General features: G+C 39.4%; 1 protein-coding gene across 1 annotated transcript in view; it reads left to right on the top strand.

Annotated features, from left to right (window-relative positions):
• The window catches only part of LOC139722828 (contactin-2-like), a 103,658-nt gene that overhangs the window by 78,861 nt on the left and 5,905 nt on the right, over positions 1 to 18,892 (top strand). Inside the window, exons 18-29 of the mRNA XM_071634122.1 lie at positions 1,115 to 1,288; positions 2,593 to 2,663; positions 3,285 to 3,513; positions 4,126 to 4,196; positions 5,450 to 5,573; positions 6,392 to 6,505; positions 7,526 to 7,729; positions 8,747 to 8,941; positions 9,519 to 9,639; positions 10,449 to 10,579; positions 11,755 to 11,839; positions 14,328 to 14,602. Coding sequence (XP_071490223.1) covers positions 1,115 to 1,288; positions 2,593 to 2,663; positions 3,285 to 3,513; positions 4,126 to 4,196; positions 5,450 to 5,573; positions 6,392 to 6,505; positions 7,526 to 7,729; positions 8,747 to 8,941; positions 9,519 to 9,639; positions 10,449 to 10,579; positions 11,755 to 11,839; positions 14,328 to 14,602 — 1,794 coding nt within the window. The remainder of the gene's footprint in view (positions 1 to 1,114; positions 1,289 to 2,592; positions 2,664 to 3,284; positions 3,514 to 4,125; positions 4,197 to 5,449; positions 5,574 to 6,391; positions 6,506 to 7,525; positions 7,730 to 8,746; positions 8,942 to 9,518; positions 9,640 to 10,448; positions 10,580 to 11,754; positions 11,840 to 14,327; positions 14,603 to 18,892) is intronic.

Below are 18,892 nucleotides of genomic sequence, written 5' to 3'. Positions count from 1 at the left end.
GATTTCCGCAATGATTTTGCAACATTTATGGTAAGTTTTAGATTTGTCTATGCGTCAATCACTCTATTCAATACCTACCACATGCTTGTCTGTTGCTAAGTCTACTAATCTATCTACTTGTAGCTCCCAGGCTATCTTCTTGCTTATTTATCTACTGATTCTATCTATCAATATATTTATCTATCTATCTATCTATCTATCTAGTATCTATCTATCTATCTATCTATCTATCTATCTATCCATCTATCTATCTATCCATCTATCTATCTATCTATCTATCTATCTCTCTACAGTATCTACACTGTATCTATGATCTATCTATCTATGATCTAGCTATATCTATCTTTTTTAATTATCCGTATTTCTATCCATCTATCGATCTATCTACATGTATCTACAGTATCTATACTGTATCTATGATCTATCTACGTACAAAATATCTATGATCTGTCTATCTTTCTATCTATCCATTATTCTATTTGTCTATCCATGTGCAAATTTGTATGTGTGTATCCGTCTGTCTGTCCATCCATTCATTCATCTAGCCGATGCTTATTTATTATAAATGTCATGTATTCGTTGGAAGCAAATGTTAAATCTGATTGTGTAAGTCAGCCAACATGTCATTCTCACGCCCTTGTTTCGTGCCCTCGGGAGATAACAGGCGTCAAGTTTGACAGATAATGTCAGTGATGCTTTTCACAGTATACAGAGTGATTGTGCAGCCCAGGAGTTTCCTCGCCACAAATCGACAAACAGACAGCATTCAGTATTCTCCGTGTCGTAAGACGGCACCACGGGGGTCGGCATAAAACTTTACCCTAGGGTCACACTGTAGCATTTAAATGATTGATTACACTTCCTCAGCATTTTACCTCAGTGCGTTTATCCTCTTTTGGGATAAGAGACTTTCTGAGACATTAATTGAACTTATCATGCCATAAAAACTGCTACCATGCCAACCAGACAAATCCTGCTAGCTGAGTGGGCAATGCCCTGTAATTTATTCTTGAAAGCCAGAACTTTTGATGTTCTTCGCTGAATAAAAATCATTCACTGTGATGTTTAGTGGATGAATGATGGTTTACATTTTGCATCTTTTGTCGTATTTCAGATTACGGAACGCAGCACATTCCGGGTAGCGGTCAAGCTACGGTGACAACGGCGGTGGGCGGACTGCGGCCGAACACCGTCTACATGCTGCGGGTGTGTGCTGCCACCTTGCACAACGAGGAGAGACAGTGGGGCAACTGCACAGACTACGTGGAGCAGAAGACTCAAACTGCTGGTAAATCAAGTCTTGTCTGAAATGTCATAGAGATATTGATATTGACGATACTGAAGTGGACATGTTAAAAGATTCATTAACTCTCTCAGTGCCAGGGACTTTTGACAATGTGTGCAATGCTGCAGAGTTTCTTGTGACAATCGGCACTCCAAGCACGCAAAGGGTTAATCCCTCTTCCACTGGAAATCCCTTCAAAGGATTAAAGGGACTGTACAGTACAGGTTGAGGTGGGGGATTCATGTTTTGAACATTCCTAAGTGAGATAATGAGAAACCTCTTATGAAATATGAAAGAGCATGTAATTTCAGGAAGGATGCAACGTTTATTTGATGAAAATTGGTTTTCAATTGCTGAGATATCCAAAAAAAGTGATAATAATAAAAGGCGACAGAACACGCCTTTTATTAGGATCTCTTTGTTTTACCTTGTATTTGGATATCTCAGCCATTTCAAAACTGATTTTCATCAAATAAACTTTTAATACCCCTTAGAATTGCACGCTCTTTGACATCTCCTAGAGTGGTTTCTGAATATCTTGCAAAACGTTAAAAGCTAAATCCTCACCTCAACCAGAACTGTACACATCCTTTAACACTCTGTCTTATCCAGTCACACTACCAAATGCACTGACATTCCCCAATGAGATTTCAGAAGGAAGTTTTGTATCTAGACACTCAGGCTTGTGGATGTGAGAGTCAGCTCTTTGCCATTGGTGCATGAAGTATATACAAGTAAGATATTATAGATAAGAGGGTCTCATGTGGAAACTGAGGGACAAACTTTAGTCTCATGTAAAATTTGCGCCTTTATAGAAGGTTGCTGTGATTTGACTGTAAATTTGGAGATTGTCTTGGTTTATCTCTGCTCACTTTTTCTCTCCTTGTTTCATTCATAATCTTTTATTTATTACCAGTTCTTGACTTGAGTATGAATTCCTCTGTTTCCAGCTCTTAACTCAAATGTACTTTTATTGGATATGCTATGTCCTGTGTTAAAATTGTGCACTAACATTGCCATATGATTGTTATGTCTTGCTTGCCTTTAAATGTGTCTTCATTATTTTTCGAGTGAATATTGACCTTGACTGACCTGATCAGATAAACCTGATCCTAAGACAGCAAACTGTCAAAGGCAAAAGCATAGTATGCTCTACCTACCATATTGTAAATGAATTATTCTTGTGTATCAAACATGGCAAAACACGAGGATAAATGAAGTTAGGAGCTTTTGGGCAGGAGCTTCTTTCAAGTGTATTTACATCAAGGTTGGTAATGCAGTTACACTGTCTTTCAATCTCGTCTCAGCTCCTGATGGTTTCCCGGGCAATGTTAGCGCCGTCGCCGTTTCATCGACGTCAATCAATGTGTCGTGGGCGGTAAGTTCCAGGAAGGTTTTGTGTGATGTAATCAGGCATTAGTTTATTTTCCTTTTTCCTCTCTGTCTCGCTTCAGTTTACTTTTGTCCTTCATTAGCAGTGTGAATTATAGATGTTATCCTCAGGAAATGCAGTGCGTCTCGAGCTTATAGACATTTAATGTTGCTCTAGTTTCTCTGTGATTTGTATTCAAATCTCTATTTTGTTTTCTTTTTTTTTAGTCGGGGAAGATCATACCCACAGTTAGTTTTGAGTCTTGACACAGGTGTCAAACTGTGAAGGTTCACTCGTTTCATTTCATTAGGGATTTTATGAGTCTCATAAATAGTGTAGCTGCGCAGGAGAGGTACCCACTGTAAATGAATGCAGTGCTCTGTTTGAGGGCAGTTAACAAGCTGTCTACATGAGGGGGCAAACAAAAACAAAACAAATAAAAAAACTCTGTGTGTGTTATGTGCCTATACTGTGGTTGAAATAAAAGTTACAATAGGTTAGTCTGCAGATTCAATGCACAAGTTCATGATATTCTTTAATTTGTTATCTATTACAGCACATTCATTTATACTTTACTTTGTAGTTCCACACTTGAGTTTTTTTTTTTTCCTTCCTTGATCTCCCTAGCCCATACCAGAGTACTACCGTAATGGACCCATCCTGGGATATGGCATATCCTATCGAGAGGCAGGAAGTTCGCAGGACTACAGCAGGAAAGATGTCATTGCCGACGTGACCTCCGACCTCCTGACCGGACTGTTGCCATGGACGACCTACGAGGTCAGAGTGCATGGCCTCAACACAGACGGGATAGGTCCGCCCAGTGACGGCGTGATGGCCAGGACAATTGCTGATGGTGAGTGGAATGCGTGACATCACAAACACTGCATTGTGATGTCAAAATACATGTATTCTTATAAATCAAACCTGTATGGATATATTCAGGGTTAAACATGTACTGTAAAAGTGGAAATGTTCACGATGTTGAAATTTTTGCACATTTCCCGCAACCAGAAACTGTTGTGAAAATAAAAGCACGCAAATATTTTTGCTCGTATATGTTCCAGTGGGTGATGTCTTGATTCTGTGGAATTAAAAACACGTAGAAGTCAGCTTACCCAGTCGAGCGCGAAAAATTGCGCACGCAAAAATATCCACCTTTTATCCACAGTATTGTACTTTTGTAAAATTTATGAATCCTATATAGTGCTCATCATTGTTTGTGTGATTTTAGGTGGAAACAGTAATTACGAATAATAAAGAAAATGGATAGAAAGAAAATAAGAAAAAGAAATAGTCATGATTGTCTATTTCATGTGCTTTTCATCTTTTGCCATGCACATTACTATTCCCTTTTCATCTGACCTCAAATTTAGAATAAAATCACAGTGAATTGTTTTGATTTGATTCAAGAATGCAATGTGAATAAGGTCTTGTGAAAGTTTGCCCTTTTACTCTGACTCCACAGCTCCCACAGGAGCTCCCCAAGATGTGGTCTTGGAAACAATCAACCAGACAAGTGTTGGCATTACCTGGCAGGTAAGACTACTCACAGATACTCTCAATTCACTGTGAGTTATTCATGTATACCATGAAGGATTAACTTGGTTTTTGTTTGTTTATTTGTTATGTTTATCTTTCCAATTAAAGATCAGTGGTTACAAAAAAAAAAGAGATTTTCAGTCAAATTAAAACCAATCACATGAATCAAGCAAGCAAACAAAAAAATAGAGTTTATAGATTTCCTGAATTCCTTCTTTCTTTCCTCTATCTCTTTTATGCTGTAAAATTTTTCATGTCCTTTGAGCACTCAGACTGAGTGGTGAGGGTATTATAAATACCCCTATTATTATTATTATCATTATTATGTCAAACATCACATGGAAATGTAAAAGAGAACTAGAGAAAAGGCCCTGAGGCTTTGTATGAAATAAGTTCTGTCAGGTAAAACTCTGTATTGGTTGGTTTGGCACCCTTATGTAGGCAAATTGAATGAGGTTATGATGTCATCCGACAAATTTAACTGGTTTGTACACAAAAATATTAAGATATCAGTTTTTGTCAATAATTCAGCAACTGTGACAAGTCCCCCTTTAGAAAAAGCTTCATCATCCTTCGATCATAATGACTCCAAAACAATCTGATGCAGATAAAACTAGAGAAGCACTCTGAGAGTGCAGACCTCCGCCAAGCATGCAGCTCATTTTCCACCACTAATCTTGTTCTTCCATCAGAGATATCAGTGATTTCCACCCATACGTGCTTATAGCATTGTGTGCTGAAAGTCGCCCGATTTCCCAACATAGAAGCCTTTGTTACGTCATAAACCCTCAGCTGCACCACGCGCCTCGCCCTAGCAGAAACTAGAGCATACAATTTAGTGCGCACATGCAAACCTCAAATGCGCGCAGCTTGAACTCCCAAGTTCATTGACCCTACCTGCCAAAATATCAAAAATCCTTCATAAATTCCCCCAAAATTTTCGGATCACTACCAAAAGTTAATCGTTTGTTACTTGTGTCATTCTCAACCTTTCCTGCAAGTTTCATCCCAATCCGTTAACTACTTTTTGAGTTATTTTGCACACAGACAAACTAACTAACTAACGAACAAACAAACGGTAACGATAACATAACCTCCTCCCTTGGCGGGGGTAATAATGACTTCTTTGTACATACCCATTGATGATAGAAATTATGACAGGATTATGGAAGTTGTTGGGTACAAGTGAACTGAATTAGAATGGGTTGTGAAAGATGAAGCACATTTTTACGCTAATTTCACTCTCTCAGCCGGTGCCCTTGTCGAGTAGACGCGGACCCATCGATGGCTTCAAAGTCTTCTACCGGGAGGCAGGGACTGCATCCTTCCTGGAGATGGATGTTGGGCCTGAGGAATCATCTGCAGAGATAAATGGTGAGGAGAGACAGGGAGAGAGAGAGAAATGTATGGATAGAAAAGTAAGAGAGAAGGAGAGAGAGATATATATAGATAGAAAAGTGAGAGAGAAAGAAATATACAGATAAAAAGAGAGCGAGAGAAATATATAGATAGAAAAGTGAGAGAGAGAAATATATACCAGGTAAAAAAGTGAGAGAGAAAGGGGGCTGGCTTGGTATGCATAGACAAGAAGAGAGATAGACAGACAGACAGACAGACAGACAGATAGACAGACAGATAGATAGATAGATTGATAGGTAGGTACATGTAGGTAGGTAGATTGGATAGATACATATGGAAAGATGGAATGGGTGAATGAGAAGAGACAAAAAGATAGGTACATGGATAAGAAGTAGACAGAGAGACAGGCAGACAGACACTGGAGACAGACATACATACAGGGAGACAGCATTAAAGAAAGGAAGAAAGAGAAGGAAGTGGTTAAATATGACTGATTAGTGGTAACTCATTTTGTGACAACACACCTATCCATTCACACACAAACATTGAAACACACATGCACAATGCAACTAAGTGGCAAAAAGACTTAATAGTCTGTCTGTGTCCTCTTCTTGAGCCAATAAAGTAACTCCCACCTTCTTACATTAGAAACATCTTTCCAATAGTCCAATGTACATACAGTGTATGTGCAACTGTACTTTAAGTCACATATGGAAAAATAAGTTTTTGTATACATACGTAGAGGGAGCCACTGTTTATACAGAATAAGTATCAATATTTTCCCTATCCAAGGATTTAATCCGTTTTTACAAATGTTCTCTGTCTCTATGCAGGTCTCCGTGTGGCTCAGCAGTACATGATTCAGATACTTGCCTACAACCTTGTGGATGGCATGAAGCTGAGTGGACCAAGGACCACTGTACAATCGGTGTCAACTGCAGATGGCAGTAAGTTCTGATTGTTATGACTTTGCAGTGAAAATGTTCATTTTCCAAAACATTTCCAATAGCATTAAACAAAGTCAGGATTCCATCAAGCAAGCTCCATTGATTTGATTCCTGGAGAAAATCAACTGTCACCTCCAGCAAATTAGTTTGGGATGGTTGATAGGGAATGAAGATATACGTGTATGAGGATGTTTGAAAGCTTCCAGCAAATTCATTTAAAAGAGAAGAAGAATTGTGAAAAGATATATTTTTTAACTTGGAAGGTTTATATAAATTTGAGTGTGGTAGACATTACTCAACTGATATTAGAATCATCTCAACAATCAGCTACAATATGTAATATTATCTGAGTATTCATTATTTTTTTTTGGTGATAAAAAGGACTCCTGTTCTTTAACTATACAGGTGAAGAAGAGCTCACCCCATTATCATGTCCATCTAATGTCCTCAAATGTGTAGGTGCAAATCCTCACCGAGGTCAGCAATTCAAGCATATGAAATTTGAAGTGTTAAAGCCCTAACATCAAGTTTAACTACGATAAATCAGTGAGAGACTTTGCCAACAGGTACACCAGGGTTAACAAACAAAAGTTCTTCATCTTTGTCTGTGACTGTATTCATTCTTTCGAAAATGAGAGCTACCATGTATGTCATGGGTCTATGGCACTTACCCCCTCGGCAATTACCTCACACCCTTCCCCTAATCCTAATCCCGAACCTAATCCTAATCCTGAACCTAATCCTGAACTTAAACCTAACCCTAACCCTAATCTTTACTCTAACCCTATCACTAAGCAGTATTTAGCCGGAGGGAGGGGGGGGGGGGGGGGGGGGGGGGGGGACTGCCCTGATACGGTGTGTCACCATTCACTAAGTGCCATATTAGAGACTATCAATTATGAAGTATTCTACATTTGTAGCTTCATGTATAGGCACAGATTCAAGTCCTGCCTATCATAAGAGAGAAATGTTTCCAGAGGTCAAAGGTAACATTTTCCCGTCTTCTACTCAATCTTGCAGTTCCAGGACCCGTGACTCAATTGACGGCGATCCAGAGACAGGATTCCATCACGCTGCAGTGGAGCCCACCCCTGGTGACCAATGGACAGATCATTGGCTACGGCATCAAGTACACGGCCATGCCCTTGGATGAGGTTGTCATGACAACAGAAGTGACACCCACCGAGACTGTAGAACCACTCTCCACTGCTGCACCTGTCACAGGTACGTAATGTAACAGGGCTCACTAATGTGTCTTGTTTAATTGTTTGATTTGAAAAACAAACTGAGAAATAACCCCCCCCCAAAAAAAAAAAAAAAAAAGAATGCGCTTGACAATTGGGGAGCATTTTTGATTGGGGTAAAACCAAACAAACGATACGGTGGCAGTTTCTTCAGATCAAATGTCAAAGAAAAAAAATCTTATGGTATTTTTAAAGTTCACATGTTGTTTTCAGGAAGAAAAAAATGTGATATCAGTAGCAACCATGTAATTATACAAATTAGATGAGTTGACATGGTCATGGCCTAAAAAGTCTCCCACTTCAGTTAAACTTGAATCTTCAAAAGAATTAATTTGCTCTGTTGGTATGAAATTAGAAAGAAGAATGTGAAACATTAGGGTCAAATTTTTGTCTTCTTGCAATAACCAAGAAATGGTGACCTTTAGAATCCAGAAAGGTTTTAAGTACGTATCAACAAAATTAACTTACAAAACATTATATTTTATGTCTCTCCGCACAAGCCAGCAAGACAGTCCCAAGTTAATGGCATTGCCTCAGTTAATTTGCATTTGGAATTGTTACCAGAACCACTCTTCAGTTCAAACATGTGAAATTTTGAAATGAATTAACATGCGCATGGTTGGTGTTGAGTTGCACTTTAAATTCATCATAGTGTTGAAATTGAGGGAAGACTGTAGAGTTGACATGAGCTACTTATACAAAATAACTTTATCTACAATATATACAATTTTAGAATCATTGAATCAAGCATTCTTGCATCTAGTTGATACTGAGCTCACTTCCTACTCTGTATGTCATAGACTGCTGTCAGAATTGTATCAGATAGTTTCAAAAAAATATCTCTCAGAGTGTATCAAATTCTTAACTGTCATATCTAATCCTCTGTTTGTTACCACATTGTATGGATATAAAAAAACCCAAGAAAAACATTTCTTTTTATTGTTATCTTGTTATGTTTTTGTCTTTGTTTTTGTTTTTGTTTTTTTGTTGTTGCTAGGCTCACTAAACAGGAGAAGGAGGAGAAGGGAAGTCACGTATCGCTACCAAAATGAGACGCACGGCTTCTTGGACACCACGGAAACCAGGCACACGCTCACTGGGTTGCTACCGGAGATGAGATTCGGGGTGTGGGTGGCGGCAAAAACCAGTGCTGGATATTCGGCAGATATTGTCAGCCTCTATGTCTTCACAGGTAAACTTTGATAATAGACTGAAAGTTGTGACACCAGAGAATTTTTGACAGTCTTGATTCATAGCAAACCATTGTCAATGCTATGCTGTAAATGCTCCTTGTCAAGATACATGTATGCATGCCTGCTGTTAATTCTGTTCTGAATACTTTGCACTTGATAAATTTGAAGAGAGGATCCCATTTTACTGCTTTTAATTTCATGAATATGAGTGTCTCATTTCCTTAGTGTACAATAGTTGCATCCACACAATATGTTCTCTTTTCTATGAACATATCATATCATTTTCCTATACTCTCACTCGTGTAGAGTAAGGATCTTTTTTAAAGCTTTGGTTAATGTGCTGGTGATAGATGTTAAGAATGAAAGTATCCTTTGTTACTAATAATAGTGTATAATCATCTATCAGTAGTTTTTTGGGATGTAAGGGATATACATACTGTATTTCATGTATCAAAGATATTATGTTTGTGTCTTTATTTCTGTGAGATTTATTGTCTCATCTACAACTGCACGATAATGTTGCAGTCAGATGTGTATCCTTGTTCATGTGTCTGTCTCCTCTGTCTACTGTTTTAGGGAAAGCACCTCCAACGACAGAGCCTACCACTCCTATGGTCACCACGGCGACGAGAAGCCCTAACACAACATCCGACGACTCCGGCAATGCCTCTTTCTTTAATCTCTTCAACCTTCCCAAGTTAGTAGGAACAAATGAATGCATTTTAGATGGTTTCATTTGATGTACATTGTATAGTTAGATGAATGAATGAATGACTGAATGAATGAATGGATGGATGGATGGATGGATGGATGGAAGAAGGAAGGAGGGAGTGAATACATGGATTGATGGGTAAATAAAAATGAATTAATGACTTGATAAAGGCTAGATGGATGTATGAATAAATAGATGGATCAATGAATAAATGAATGAATAAATAAGTGAAAGTATCGGTGAATGAATGAATGAATGAATGAATGAATGAATGGATGGATGGATTGATTATAGAAAGATGAATTACTGGACAAATTATGAATAAATCATTAAACAAAGCAGATCAATGGATATGTGATTAAATACATATTTCTTTTTCAACTCATAAATATGGATGTATGTATGTATACATACGTGTATTGACATAATAGTCATCATGTACTGAATCGTCTTGCTTGGGAGGATGCTATCAATATATCAAGCAACAGAATTCTGGCTGCTAGAATACATTGACATGGCTCATACTCATAGTCATGACTTGGAGGGAGGAGGGGAGGGCAGATTCTGTTTGCAACAATTATGTTATCACGTATCAATCCAGGCTATTATACAGGTTTCAAATAGAAGAAGTAATAGAAATGATAGACAGTAATAGAAAAAAAGACAGAACTATTGAATATCAACAAAATATAGTACATGTAAATATATAGGAGAGGCAAAGACAAGGTATGAAGATTTCAGACTGCAGACCTATTTCTCATCGCTCTTTTTCTTTTCTATCCCATCATGCACAGGGTCTCTCTCATCCTCTTCCTGTCGGTGATTGGCGTTGGCTTTCTGGCCATCATAGTGGCCATTGCCGTCCTCTCAGCCTGGTGCAGCAGTAGGAAAACACCGCGGCATATAAAGAGGAAAGCCACCCTGTGTGAGTTGGAGTCACTTCCTTAATAAGTGTTTCCCTCCCCTACATACCCTCCCCACCTCACCCTATTCCTCCCCAACCTCACCCCACCCCTCTCCCACCTCACCCACCCCTCCCTCACCTCACCCTACCTTCACCCTACCTTCACCCAACCTTTCCACCTCACCCCATCCCCACCCCACTCCACCCTTCCCCTGCCTCACTCCACCCTCCCCACCTCATCCCACCCCTACTCACCTCGCTCCTGCTTACCTCACCCTACCCCTCCTCACCTCACCCTACCCCTCCCCTGTCTCACCTCACCCCTCCCCACCTCACCCCTACTCACCTCACCCTACCCCTCCACACCTCACCCTACCCCTCCCCTGTCTCAGTTCACTCTTCCCCACCTCACCCCTACTCACCTCACCCCACCCCTCCTCACCTCACCCTACCCCTCCCCTATCTCACCTCACCCCTCCCCACCTAACCCACCCTCCCCTACCTCATCCAACACCTCCCCGCACATTTAACCTCCACCACCTCACCCCACCCTCTCTAACTCTCACCTTACCACTAGTTTCATTTCAACCTAGATGTGAAACCAGGGACAAAGATGACAGGGAGCAGAGCCAGAGATGGCTCTGTACCAGTTAAAGGAGTAGCGCCCTCTTTTGTCCTTGCATCGCCATCAACTTTTGTGCCATTGTATGCTTTTCCACCACATAGCAAAGGGTCACAAATCTATGCATCTTAACTGTTGTCGTAATGGATTTTTTTTTTCTGTTTTCGCCTTTTCTCGTCACCTTTATTTTCAACTGTCTGATTTAAGAGCAAATGGCAAACCTCCTACATGGAGTGTTTTCTAAAATTGAGTCATATAACCAAGGCACTTATTCTGCTGCTACATCAGAGTGTTAAAAAGGAAAAATCACCCCAAATATCTTACTTCAGTGTGTGTATGTGAAAGGGGTGTTTATTCTATCGTATAGGATGGCACGCTTCACCTTATTTTGTCCACATTTTCAAGTGTAGCATCCATGGAGCCCAACAGAGATATTGACTCTGTATTTGTGAGTTTGCCATAAGTGAAACATGTTTTGTACCCCCTCTCTTTATTTTCAGAGATCATTTCTCTTACATATGAGGACTGACATGTCCAAAACTTGAGCTGTATGTTTCTTGTTTTTCTGCTGCAGTGCTGCCAAATGATGGGCAGGGCTCTCCTGGAGCCAGCACACCCATTGATGAGGGCATCATTGGAAACCAGTCAAGATCGGGAAGGTAAGGAGGACTTCCCAAACTTTCAGCAGCATCAGTTATATTGCCTCAGCAAACCCTTCCTTTCCTTATCAAGACATCCACTGGCAGGACTTAGTGTCTTCCAACCCCATACTGTCAAAAGTTTCTCCATTAGGGATTATATTGCCCTCCCTACCCACCTCTCATTCCCAAGCTTCCAACAGCAAGGGTTATATTGCCCTCGCTATTCACCTCTTACATATTTCCATGCTTCCACCAGCAAGGGTTATATTGCACTACAGCTTCCTATTCACCTTTTCATTTCCAAATGTCCTCCAGCAGGCAGCTGCCCCTCCCTACTCACCTCTTCATTTCCAAAAAATCAATCCACCAGCAAGGGTTATGGTGCTCCCCCTAGCCCAGTAATGCCCTCTCTATCCCTCTCTTTTCTCTCCACCCCCCCCCCCCCCATTCATCCTCTCCAATTTTCATTAGAAAATTCACTAGTTATGCTGAAAATGATATATTGATCCTATACTGTAGCAGTTTCTCTTCTCCAAATGTTCAGTTGCTATTTGAAATGACAGAATCATCACAGTTGGGTTTGATTCAGAGGAAGGGTTAGGGTCAGTTGTTTCACAGCTACATGTCATTTTTAGAATAGTTGTGCTTTATTGAATGTATTATTCATAGTGCCAGGCATTTCATTTAGTTCATGTGATTAAGATTCTTCAATCACTGATTCAAGTGTACATTACTTGTTAGTTAACCCTTTGAGCGCTTCGAGTTCTGATTAGCACAGAAATCCCCATAGCATTGTACACACTGCCCAATGTCCCTGGCACAGAATGAAAAGATTATTCAGAGAGAATCAAAGTGCAGAGTAATTCAGTGCCTGTCAGAAGTGTCTAGCATCTTTTGGTCGGGTATCGAATGCCATCAATTTCATGGTTGACCTATACTCAGAATTGATTTCATAAAGCTGTCACAATTCTGAGAAGCATGTGTTCATGTTTTTTATGAAGCACCTCATTTAGTTTGTGGATCAACTTATGGGCTCAATACCTTGACTGCATGTGCTTTCAAACAAAATAAATGTGTCACCCAAATTAACCTAGACTTAAAGAATACAGGAAATGCCCATCTCTCAAGAACAGGTGGTCTTCATACAAAGATGGTCATTGAAGCTGTTGCCCAATGCATAGAATATAGCATAAAATCATACATGTGCACAGTGTGACATGTTTTGGCGAAAGGTGGGGAGAAAACATATAATTATGTAATACAATGTAGATAGTTAAATGTGCTGGATGGTGATCAATCAAGTACATTTCCTATATGTGTATAAACTCATTTAAAGTGAGTTTCTAAAAACGATGCTAGTTTCCTGTGCATTGCCTGTGGTGTGAAAAAAACTCTTGCGCACAAAGAACGATTAGCCAACTCTGCCGTTACGATTCAGTACACACTCAGGGGAAAAAGTGCAAACATTATCATACAAAATGTTCCCTCTTATAACAGCACACAAATTTTGTACCCTGCTCCTATTGAGTGTGCATCTATCCTTGACATAGCATTTGCTCTTTGCTTGAGACTTGAATAAAGATGAAAATTATGAAAGAGAAAAAATTTTTTTTTTCTCTTTTTTTTTTGCACCTTTCATGTCACTTTCATCAGAGACTTCTGCCCTTCTGTATGTCCACTTTCCAGGCTTTATAATCATACTTTTTAGAAAAGGGGAAGAAAAAAAGACACCTGCCATGGCGCCCAGAGTAATAGCAGAGTAAATACGAATGACATTCCTTTTCTTGTGGTGTGTGTGCTTTTCCCCTCTCTTCTATTCCTTTTTTCCTGTTCAGGCCTTGTCTGTCAATATACTCTTCTTGAATGTGTCTTGTCTTTATCCTTTTGTCAGCTTTTTTTTCTTCTTCTTCTTCTGATTTTCTTTTCTTTTCTTTTCCTCCCAGAGTACAAATCTTTCTCCTTTGTTGAAATCCTCATCTGTTTTTCTTCTCTGCTGTGTATTTCTTCTAGGACACTCTTTCCATATTTTCTCATTACTGTACCACTGATACATTAGACTTACACCTACTTCAAAGTCTCTCTTTTTTTTTTCTTTGTAATTCTCTGTCCTGTTGTTTCAATTCATATGCATTCGCTTTTACTTTTTCTTACTTCCTTCTGCAACAGTATGTCTTGTGTTTTAACTCTTTTATATTCTGTATTATTCATAATGCATATTGCGTTTGGGCACATAATTCTTTTTTTTTTCAATAAAAAATAGCACAAATAAATTTCATGATACTCTGACAATGGATTACAAAATTGGTTTTATTAGGGATGTCTAATCTTTCAGTCTCTGTGGTGTGAGTAATATGTAGTTTGATTCATGTTAGTCACCTTTGATCTCAAAATTTGCCTTCTCTCTCTCTCTCCCTCACTTTCTCTCATTCCTTCTTGCCTCTTGCGACCACACCCCTCCCCCAAAACTCCCTCTCACACCCCGCCCAACTCGCTGAACCCCCCTTAGCAACTCTGTCTGTAGATCGCACTCCCCTAGTAACAGCAGTGGTATGGGCACCTCCACCGGCCTTCCCTCCACCCCCGGCACCACCCCAATGATGGACTCCCAGCCCCTCATCCGCAGCGGCGTCAGCAGCGATGAGCTGGACGGCGGGGGGCCCCTGGACCCGACTCGGCCCAGGGCTAGCTCCTCTCCGGCCAGCGCCCAGCTGTCTGTGAAGGCCGTGCCCGCACTGACCCTGCCGACCACTGGCTCAGTCAACCTTTACCCCACTGCACCAAGTAAGTTTCCTTCACTGAGAGCTTTCTCTTAGATGATTAAAAATAGAAAATATAAAGGTAACAAAAGAGATAGAATTTTTTTTAAGCAAAACAAAACTTGTGAGGGATAAAAATGAAAAGCTCTTTGGGCAAGTCAGTTACTTGAATCCAATATGCTAATAGTTATATCACCAGACCTTTTTCATTCAGACCCTTTTCCTATTCTTTCTTAGATTCTTTGGGCAGATATTGCATTAAATTTTCTCTAAACAGTAAATTCTGAAGTACAATATGTACCGAGTCTTTGTGATTATATTTGATAGACTATCAGAAGAACATCGACCCATACACCAGGACATTTCCTCACATTCAATGCATGGGTGTGAATGATGTGAGAAATATTCCGGAATAAGGCCATATCATGCTAACATGGACTACATCCTGAAAGTTGTCAATTAAATGATATATAAGACTTTGTCAATAATTTTCGTCTGAATAATCACTGTTATCTTGCTAACCCTGAAATATGCATATGAATTTAGTCTGTGCTTGACTGTGTGACTGATTGATTGGTTGATTAACTGGTTTTGATTGAGTATGTGCAGTGAAAAGTGTAGGAAATAAATAATCAATGCCTGACCAACTGATCACTCAATTAATTACTCAATTGATCACATACAAATATCTGCAGATCTTTATAAGATCAAAAAATGAGTTAAAATTGGCATCGATGATAGCCTACAGTAGGTGGTAGGTAAACTACTACTGTTGGAAGGACGGGCACAAGGTTGGTGCACTCACTGTGAAGAATCTGAAAACAAAACAAGATCATTGCAAGAAAGTGAAGGGTGTCGAGCAGTTCTCATTGGACAGTGACAGCCTCATAGCGCCTTCAGTCATTTTTCCAGACCAGGAATGAAGTGATCACAAGGCATCCATCTTTCCCAAATCAAAATTATTGTGACGTCATAACAGCCCATTCAATCCTGTTCAGTTATGCTTGAGAGCCAAATGCACAGCAAACAGACATGATTATTCCGTTTGATGATTTCTTTCAACTCTGTTTACTGGTAAACTTAGACCCATTGGTTTATTTTTGTTACTGCACCAAAATTCTAATTGTCGTAAAACAGCGGGGCTTCTATTCCGAAAAAAATGTTTGTTGTGGTTGAAGTTGCTATAAGCTGAATATATGGGGGGGGGGTGGTAAATCCTCAGCATCTGGTTTGAAGTTATGTCTTTTATTAAACAAGAAATGAATTGTTTTAATGAGAGTGGATGATTACAACCGTCTGTGCTCAGTTATTTGCCACTTGTATTTCTTTTTTTTTTCAATCTGATCTTATGCCATGTCGCATCAGTGTCTGAGGCAGTAAAGACCAATTCAAACCAACTTGTGTGGTTAGAAGTGGTGATCTGTGTTGATGAAATGAAAATAATGGGCTGGTCACCTGTCTGGCCATGGAAACTTGTTTTATTTTCCCCTGCTAGTTGGGCTTTTTTTTTTTTTTTTTGTCTTTCTTTTTGAAAGATAATCAGCTCAAAGGATGTGAGAGAGTTTTCTATCTAAGGCTGTGAACATGCTTGGAAAATGAGAGATTATTACTTGAATTTTGAATTGATATTGTAGGAGCTCCTTTTAGTTTGGTTTGATACATTTTTAATAATAATGATTTTTTTTTTAAAGCTTTGATGTGCAAAAGTCACACCATACTGCCACAGCCCCAACTGCTTACATCACATAAAAGACCCATCCTATGCATTTGTGAGAAATAATTAACAACTGACAAACCAGGGAATGAAAATGATGTCATGCCACTAATAGGGGAGGTACAGAGAGACTTTACTCATTACAAACAAGCAAACATCATGTGGTTTGAGACTCACCTTTTGAAGAGTCTTCGAAAGTCTGTAAATCAGTTAGAGATTCATTATTGTATCTTTAATCCAGAAATGTTTTCTGGCAAGACACATGAGTGGTTTATTTTGATAGATCTACACATTTTAACCCGTTTGAGGACGGTTTGATTTTGCTACAACACGCATTTCCCATAGACACCTGCCCGAGTATACTCGGGGGGGGGGGGGGGGGGGGGGGGGGGGACTCGTCCTCAATGGGTTAAGGGAAGCAATGGACACTGTGGGAAGAGATTGTTATCATGTCGCAAGGTGATGGGAGCCAGTCATTTGAAACCCTGACATACAAATGGTGCGTGAAGAAAAGTCAACGAACTAAAGGGTGGTTGGAAAAAAAAAAGATAACAAAAGGTGAGCGAGAGTTGCAGGAGCCAATGGAAGGTCAAAAATTTAGAATGAATGAGAGAAATAACAACATAGAGAAATATATGTAAGTATATGTAATATATTTCTCTCTTCTATATCTCTCTCTCTTAGTGTGTATATAGTATAGGCTCTACACGTATATACATGCATATCTTTTTTTCTTAAGCCTTTTAGAGTATATATATTTTTTGAGACCCAGAGAAACAGTAAGACAAGAAAGGACCAGGCAGTGCAAGGTTCCATTGTGTAATATATCCATATTCAGTGGTGTATGAACCGATATTAAGAATTCTCAGTCAAGCAGAAAGCAAAGTCATTGTGTTGATTCAAACTTGCCGCAGACTCGGTCTCACTTGAATTGATGTCGAAACGGTAACGTCCGTTCTGTGCTGTGAATGCGCTGAACGGTGTATCATAAATCACTCCATTGATTGGAGAATTTCAGCTTGTTCATTATTGATGCAAACATTTCATCTTGTCAAGTTTATATCACTGTAGAATTACTCATGTCGGCAACTCACACTGAGTAAAAGCATATTAGAAGCACCTCAGTACAACAAATAACAGGCTTTTAGAATTGTTAATCTTGATTTTCACCACCCTAAGTGCATGGTTTGTTTCTTTAGTTGGCAAGTTGACTGGGATGTGTCAAAGTTTGTGTAAAACTGTGTCACAGTATTGTCATGAGAAGTAAAAATGTCAGGATATATCTTCAGTGCATCACAATGCTACTTCTTAGCTACTTGTAATGACAATACTTTGCGATTCAACATTGCAATACAAAGTTCATGTTGTGGGTATGCATCATAAATCTCAGTTCTTCGAGATTTTTACGTCACTTAAGTTACCTGGATCTTAAAAAGGCTATTGCAATGTCCATCCCAAGATGTCCGTGAGATGGGAACCTCCTACCCGTTTAGTGTACAAACTCCTAATTGCAAATTTAACATCATGAGTTGTATCAATTGAGTGTGATTAGATCTGATCGGTGTTCAAAAGCACCATGACTGAATGTAGAGATGTCATACTAGGGTCACTTCAGTTGTCATTCTCTTTTTTTTTCTTCTTTTTTTCTTTTTTTTGCCTGTCTCAGCGAGGCTAGCAGTTACTTCTATGGAGCCCACCAACAGAGAAAATAGGCCTTGTTAAACATTTTCATGACCATGTGAATTTTAAATTCTCTTTGGCATGACCAAAAGGTAGTGGTAGCTACGTAGGATTTGAAGTGGTATTTTGCAAATTACTTCATGCATAATGATGGTGGTGACAACTTAAAGGGTGTGTACAGTTCTGGTCGGGGTGAGGATTTAGCTTTTAACGTTTTGTGAGACATTCAGAAACCACTCCATGAGATGTCAAAGAGCATGCAATTCTAAGGGGTATCAAAAGTTTATTCGATGAAAATCGGTTTTGAAATGTCTGAGATATTAAAAAACAAGGTGAAACTAAGAGATCCTAATAAAGGTGGGGCATGTCGCCTTTTATTATTATCACTTTTGGGGATATCTCAGCCATTTGAAAACCAAGTTTCATCAAATAAACGTTGAATCCTTCATAAAATCACATGCTCTTTCATATTTCATAAGAGGTTTCTCATTATCTCACTTAGGAATGTTCAAAACATGAATCCCCATCTCAACCACTACTGTACAGTCCCTTTAAGATGAAATTGATTCAAAGTTGGCTGAGCATGCTAAAAGATGGCTGCTATATCGGCTGTACACAAATGGAAGAAGTCTTTCAAACTTTGTAAACTTCTTTGCTTTTCTCTGACTTGTATGGACAGTATAAGATCTAAAAACATATCAGCCACCATACCTTGCATCAGTATTGAAGAACAAAATAAGAATCGACAGCCTGCAAGAACAAAGTTGTTACTAACCTTCTCCTGACCCCCGAAGAGAGTGATACGGTGTGGTACTGCCACAAGGTTGAGGCAGCTCTCTCATGATAACAAAGTCACAGCCAATGTTTTCCCCTATTCCTCCTCCCACCCCCCCCCCCCAAACAAATAATAATGAAAATAAA

The sequence above is a fragment of the Diadema antillarum genome, unplaced genomic scaffold, assembly GCF_040938485.1.
Source record: "Diadema antillarum isolate AM-2024a unplaced genomic scaffold, OU_Dant_1.0 scf00000172, whole genome shotgun sequence".
Taxonomy (NCBI): Eukaryota; Metazoa; Echinodermata; class Echinoidea; order Diadematoida; family Diadematidae; genus Diadema; species Diadema antillarum.
This window is presented reverse-complemented; position numbering and strand designations above follow the sequence as displayed.